At 44.1% G+C, this 6,927-nt stretch overlaps 1 protein-coding gene across 4 annotated transcripts in view; it reads right to left on the bottom strand.

The window, feature by feature from the left end:
* Positions 1-3,785: 3,785 nt before the first annotated feature.
* The window catches only part of LOC123844405 (clusterin-associated protein 1), an 85,829-nt gene continuing 82,687 nt past the window's right edge, over positions 3,786-6,927 (bottom strand). For all 4 annotated transcript variants that reach the window (XM_064592447.1, XM_045874845.3, XM_045874844.3 and 1 more), the window contains one exon: positions 3,786-6,138. In XM_064592447.1, coding sequence (XP_064448517.1) covers positions 5,992-6,138 — 147 coding nt within the window. In that variant the 3' untranslated portion in view covers positions 3,786-5,991. The remainder of the gene's footprint in view (positions 6,139-6,927) is intronic.

Genomic DNA, 6,927 nt, shown 5'->3' with positions numbered 1-6,927 from the left:
TTTTCCAGGGTTCCTTCCTGTGGTCTGGGAATGATGCTGACCCACACAAAAGCTGGTCTCCTAAAAGGAGGCAGGAAAGATGCTGCCAAAGAGGTCAGGAGCACCTCTCCTGGACCCGGGTCAGTCCAGGCAGGGGTGAGATGGATTCTCTGCTACGGCACAGAGAAGGGAAGGTCTTAAAGCTCAGCAGATAAGAAGCCGGTGTGAGCTTATTTATACCCGGAGGTCTTCATGTGCCCCTAATTTTTATTATTATTGCCCTTCTCCACTGGTTAAAATCATCCCCCTCACTCTGAAACGAGCTGCCATCTTCAAGCCTATATAGAGGATCAATTTGGCATTGGTGACAGAAGGGACCTCTCTTTTCTCAAGAAAACTAGAAGGTCTTAGGAGTATGATCCTTAGACACATGGAAAAATTATGAGAATTTTTTGAAGAGAAATGAAGGATTTAATGACAGGATTCTAGAGACAAAGACAAAAAAAGTTGTCCAAGGTTCTTGCCATCTTTTATCCATTACAAAATCTCTCAAAGGCACGGATTATGTCTGGCATATATTATGTGGGGTCTGGCACACTGGTTATCAAGAGCACGTTAAATGTGGATGCCTTAGTAATGTTATTCTACATTGGGCTTCCCAAACCACTGTTATGCCTGCAGCTTCTCCATGAAGGCGAGCAAGCTGAGCCTCCATATGGTACAGGTTCCCTTGGGCATCTGTCTGTGATGAAGGGAAAAAGATCCTAATGGACACCACAGCTGTCATCCACTAAATAACCAAGGAAAATGCTTATGAAGATTATAATTATCATTTTAAAGTTTGAACAGGAAGCATTTTTGTTCCAAACATGCCTCTAAAAATGAGTGTTCAGGCAAGAATCCTCGATGGATGCTAAAACCATGGATGAAACTCTATCGAGGAAGAAGATAGCCACCCAGTCTCAAAATCTCACCCCACAAGGGATAGTTACGAAGGGGAAAAAGGTTATCTTTAAAGATGGACAATTTTGCATATGCTTTCTTAACAAAGTAATTAAACTTAACATCACCAATAATGGGATGGATGGACATAATGCGCCCCTGATGTGATGAACTGAGGACACACCATGTCAAAATACTGATTTGAATCTGATCAAGAAGGAAAAATTGGACAAAATCCAAATTAAGCAGCATTCTGCAATAAAAAAATAAAAACTAGCCTAACCTCTTCAAAAATGTTGATGTCATGAAAAATACAAAAGGCTGCAGACTATTTTAAATTGTAGGAGATTAAAGAGACATAACTACTTAATGCAAGATCTCTAATTGGATCCTCAACTGAAGAAAAACAATCAGCTATAAAGAAAAGTATTTGGAAATGGGGGACATCTGAATGTGGGTCTTGTGTTGTATTTATTTGGATTGCTGGGTTTTTAAAGCTTTTTTTGCTGGGTATAGAATTTTAGGCTGGTATTTGGCTCCTGGTACTTTCAAGATGCTGCTATCCTGTCCTCTGGTTTGTGCAGCGTTGGGCAGTGTCCACCTAGTTGCAACCTTGACGGAACAAGAGTTGCAGTAGGCAAATGGTGGAGAAAGCGGTGCCTTGCAGGAATCCAGCACCAGAGAAACCTCAGGGGCGATGAGAAAAATCATGCTCTCTGGGGACTTGACGAGCAAGCCACACCAGACAGGGAAGGAGAGCCCCTTCCTTCTCCAAAGTCTCCCTAGCAGCCTATTGACAAGGCCCACCCTCTTGCCAGCCAGCAAAGCAGAGAGGTTTGACAAGGACTAGCTCTACCACTGTAGGGCAGGCCAGAAGGTGAGCACAGCTGAGGCAATAAACCCGCCGGCGGGGTGGGACTTCTCGTCATTTCATTTTGAACAGTTCCTCTTGCTGTGTCTTCATGGTCAGCATATTGTTCACTTCCGTGGTGCCTCAAACCACAGTGCGTGTTTGCACAGTCTTTGTCTCACTTCTTTAATCTCTAGAAGTTCTGAGATTTAGGTCTTCCTTCTCTCTTCTTAATATGCTCATGCCTCCCTCCACCATCTCAGTATAGGGACGAGAGTTAAAAACTATCGGAATGTCCTTTTTTACTAAGTCTATCATCTGTCATTTCTGGGTCTGTTTCTTGATTTTTCTCATTATGGTAATTTTTGATTGGATACCAGATATTGGGAATTTTATCTTGTTTGGCTTAGATTTTTATATTCCTTACAATTCTTGAGCTTTATCCTGGGACACTTGCCTTAGAAACAGCTAGATCTTTTCAAAGCTTGCTGTTTTAAGTTTTGTTAGCCAGGATCAGCCATCCTTATTTGAGGGCTACTATGGCCCAACTTCTGGGGCAATGTCTCCATATTCTGGGTACTCTACCTGGTGCCCAAGTCAACAAACTGTTTGGGGCCTTATCTACAGCAGACACTATAGAAATCCAGGTGTAAAAGATTGTCACATCAACCAAAGCCAGCTTACCCTAAATGGTAGCATCAGGGGGCACCTGGGTGGCTCAGTCGGTTAAGCATCTGCCTTTGGCTCAGGTCATGATCCCAGGGTCCTGGGATCGAGCCCTGCGTCGGGCTCCCTGCTCAGCTGGGAGTCTGCTTCTCCCTCTGCCACTCCCCCCGCTTGTGCTCTCTGTGTCTCTCTCTCAAATAAATAAAGTCTCTAAAAAAAATGGTAGGGTCAGCCCAGCTGGTTATCTGGTGCGTATGTCTTCAATACACAGTATGGATTTAAACAGAATGACTCCTAATGAAACCTTCGCTTCATCAATTACACACACTCTCTCTCAGAGATTTAAGTCCTTCCCTTCCACAAGCTTGTTCCCTCCAGCTGAAAACTCATGCTCAAGTTTTGCTCTCAAAAAACAAAACAAAACCTCCCCCGCCCCTCCACAATGTTCTTCGACCACACATTCCTCCCCTGGCCATGCCCTCTTTCCTCTTGTGAGCGCCCACCTTTCTGAACACTCGTCAATACTCACTGTGTTCACTTCAAAGTCGAACCGCTCTTCGACCCATCGCTAGTTATGTGACTGCTCCTGGCTAAGGTCACCAGAGATTTCCTAACTGCTGATTCCAGGGGCCTCTCTGACTCAAGCTCATTTACGACAAGGATTTAGCACTTCTTTGGAGATTCTCCCCTGCTCTGGCTTCCCTAACAGAACCTTCCAGTCCTCCCACCTTTCCGTTACCCCTCTTCAACACTCTTTCGAAAATAGAACAGTTTTTCCTAACTATTAAAATAAAATATAGTCACTTTAGAAAACTTAGAAAATACTTTCCCAGTCTCTTCTTCTGGCTCCTTGTGGCCCTTGCCCCTGAGACACAGGCATTTCTCAGGCTTCCACCCTTGGGTCTCTTCGCATCCCACATGTTCTCCCCTGAGAAATCTCACAAGAAAATGATCCTCAAACCTCGGTCTCCAGCCCTTACCCTTTTCTTGTCTATAGATTTACCTTTTCAAAAATTCATGAAAACAATATTCATAGTAACACATAGTTTAAAAAGCCAAAAACTACTAGGCTTATAAGGGAAAACAGCAGTCTCTGTCTTGCCTCCCCCGCTTCCCGAATACCCCTACCCCCGAAACCAGAAGTCCTACATGTGCTATTTCTTGTCTTATCATCTTAGAGATTATCTGCTGACTTCTACATGGGAAAGGGCACTTGGATGTCCATCAGCTTACATCCCCATTTTTTGTTTCTACGTCCTTCCAACATACTTATTAGAGTATGATATTCGTTTAAATCATTAGTGTTTATCTTATGACTTGATTAGTATTCATTACTCCTGAGCCAGTCTCTCCTATATAATTTATTCTTTTTAGAATTAACAGTGCATCATTTAAAAACTTAATTTTCTATGTTACTCTTGCTTAATCCTTTCCAGATTGCCCAACAGAGGTGTCAAGTGAGAACCCTGTGTCTCAGACCCACGGGTTTCCCGTCAGTGACATGTTTCCCTGATGAGCGCTCTGTCCTCCCGGCTCCAGGAAGGGCTTCTGCTCTGGCCAGTTTCAGTTCTCTTCCAAGGCTGCCAGGCCCGGTTCCAGCACCTAAGAGTCCCCTGGGCCAATCCAACAGCAGGGATACTTATGCAGTGAGCTGCTGTCATCAAGGGACTCCGCTTCCTTTCAGACGGGTGACACTGAAAGTATAGTTTAAAATGCTAACGAAAGAGCGCTTGCAGGTCTTCTTCCCGTCCCGGCTAAAAGGGAGACAGTTCCTCGGACTCCCCACTGCAAGTCCTTGGACTCTGTTCTCATGGCTGCCACCAATAAAAATTAAGGACTTAAAAAATCTCTTTACATTTTCTGTCAATATTCATGTTGTAAAGCATTTTAGGAGGTCCTTTAATCACACAGTTTAAGACAGTAACAACTGTCGACAATGATCTAACGACTGGTTTTTCACTGACCTAGTCACACAGTCTTCTCTGGGGCACGAGTCAGCTCTGATGCTTGGCCAAAACCAATGGCACAAGGTCAAAAGGCACTTGCACACACCTGACTGCGGGGTCTGTCACAGTAGTGACAGACAGATGTTCGTAACTACGATCAGGTGCTTGAGGCTCCTTGGCTGACAGAAGCTGCTCTAAGGAAGTGCCATTCCATGGTGAGACTGCCCAACAGGTAACTAAGGGATGCCTCTGTCTGTGGAGGGGTTACCTGCGGCGCGGGCCACACTCCTGTGGTAATGCCCCCTAGAAGAAAGCATCCCATAAAGAAAATGGAAATTTATTATTATTTTTTTAAATATAAGGCAGGTCAGACTCAGGGACACCAAAACTAGAACATCCAAGAAGACGCAGTGACTTTTGCACCTTAGAAGCCACGGCACCTGAGGGGGTTGACATGGCTCCTGACACTCCCATTTCCCTTTTACGTCATCATTTCAACAATGGCATATCTCAAATCGCTAGTGAATTAGTTGAATGCTCAATGTTTAAAAAAGGGGGTAATCTCTTATGTAGGAATTAGGAAAAGGCAAAGAAAAAAGCAAAGATAGAAATAATTATCACGTCATATCTTAAAAATTTACATGTACCATAGTAACCTATAAACGTCTCCCAAGTATTTGTTATAAGTGCAAATAAAGAACGTAATTAAACTTTCAAGTAAAACTTATTTAATGATATAAAAACAAGGAATTAAATACATTTATTATGAGCCAAGTAACTTCAGAAGTCTTCTAACTTTATAAGTGAAAAATAAATGAAAACTGCTCTGTTTTCCATATCAGAAAAACAAAACAACTCCACCTGTTACTTCTCATTTCACATCAGGGTAATTATTCTAGTGCTACTCAACCTAATGCATTCTGGTTCATCTTTTTAGAGTCAGAAACACAAGCGTGTACCAACATTTCTTCTTTAATTTGCTTTCCTAAGGAGGAATGTCAACCTTCTGAGAGAAAATGGAGCATTTATATTCTGGAGCATCTCTCTGTTATCTGATCTTTAACGAAAGTGGGTTTTCATCTGACTTAGCTAACTTTCATTCAGAACAAGCTTGGTATTGTGAACATACAGAAGAAAATAAGACAACTAAATAAAAGCTAGAATTAAAAGCCGATATACAGTAAATGTCCAAAACTGTACGCTCCCCCACAATTCCTAAACTGAGTCCTGGTGCCCAGCCCCACGTCAGTCCCCCCAACTCTGAGAGGCAAACACATCACAACAACAACAGCCAAGACCTGACGGTGCCAACCCTTATTTCTCCTTGGGTGTTTGTCCCGTGCATGTGCATCTCTAAGAACACATGCATTCCCCAAGTTTCAGGACATAAATAAGGCAAAAAAACACATTCTCTTCGGGGCTTACTTCAGTTCTTATTGAAGCTCTGTGGAATAACACAGAGGAGGCTAAAGAACAACTAGGTGTTGCTTCATTACTGAGTCCAACTAGTTTAGTGAACAAAATAGGTTTCCTTCCTAACCTTCCAACTTCCTGTTTACCTATATAGATCTGAGGGATTTAATCAGTCTGGTCCCTTGGGCAAGAGGGTCAGAAGTCATTGTCGCTCTCATCCAGGGGCTCAGGCTTCCGGACTCTTCGACTGGGCTTAGCTGGCGAGAGAGCAACACTCTCATCTTCCAAATCGTCGTCTTCTTCATCACCCTCCATGTCAATCTCACTGTCCTCAGAATCCTCCTACACGAAGATAGCAAAGACAACTGAGGGCCTGTCTCATTAGCCACAGCTTGTCAGCCGAGACCCTTGCTCACCAGCAGCTCAGTAACAAGCAATGCCCGCATGTGAAGGAAGAGCTGGGCGGAGCAGCAGTCAGGCTGTGGGGGCGTGAGAGGGGGGTCCACGTCCCACACTGCTGGCGGAAATACAAACATAACTGGCTCAGTTAACCAGTGACTTTCAGACACCAGTGTGTAGCCATGCTTGGTGCTGCAGGGGCTGGCTTTCCCACAGAGGTCTCAGCAACATCACTGGATCTGCACCGCAGCTCACCGGAGGCTGCTCTGCCCCTGGGGGCCCAGACACCCTCCAGGGGACAGCAAGGAGGGTGGGGCTTGGAGATTAGGAGGGTTCATTTTTTTTGTTTGTTTTTTTGCCTTTTACCAGATTAGGGATGGAAAGCCACACAGGAAATGGGCATTAGGAGCAAAATAAAAGGAACACTCTCTCCATCACCTAGATCTAGGGTGACCAACTCAGCCAGGTTTTAAAACTGCAAGTCCTGTGTCCCAGGTAAACCAAGATGGCTAGCCACTCTAGCTAGATCATTCCCACCAGCATACATACATGCTACTATTTCCTTCTTCTTAAAAACACAAAACAAAACAAAAACCCCAAAGTTAATCCCACCTTCCTCCCCAGCTGCTTTGCCCTGTTCTTCTACCCACCCCTGCAACAACAAACTCCTTGAAGGAGTTTTGAACCCACCACCTTGCTGGTTCCCTTCTCACTGCCTCCTCAAAACACTCA

This window comes from Mirounga angustirostris, unplaced genomic scaffold, assembly GCF_029215605.1.
Source record: "Mirounga angustirostris isolate CCGP_5_RB_7025 unplaced genomic scaffold, mMirAng1.0.hap1 SCAF_5, whole genome shotgun sequence".
NCBI lineage: Eukaryota > Metazoa > Chordata > Mammalia > Carnivora > Phocidae > Mirounga > Mirounga angustirostris.
This window is presented reverse-complemented; position numbering and strand designations above follow the sequence as displayed.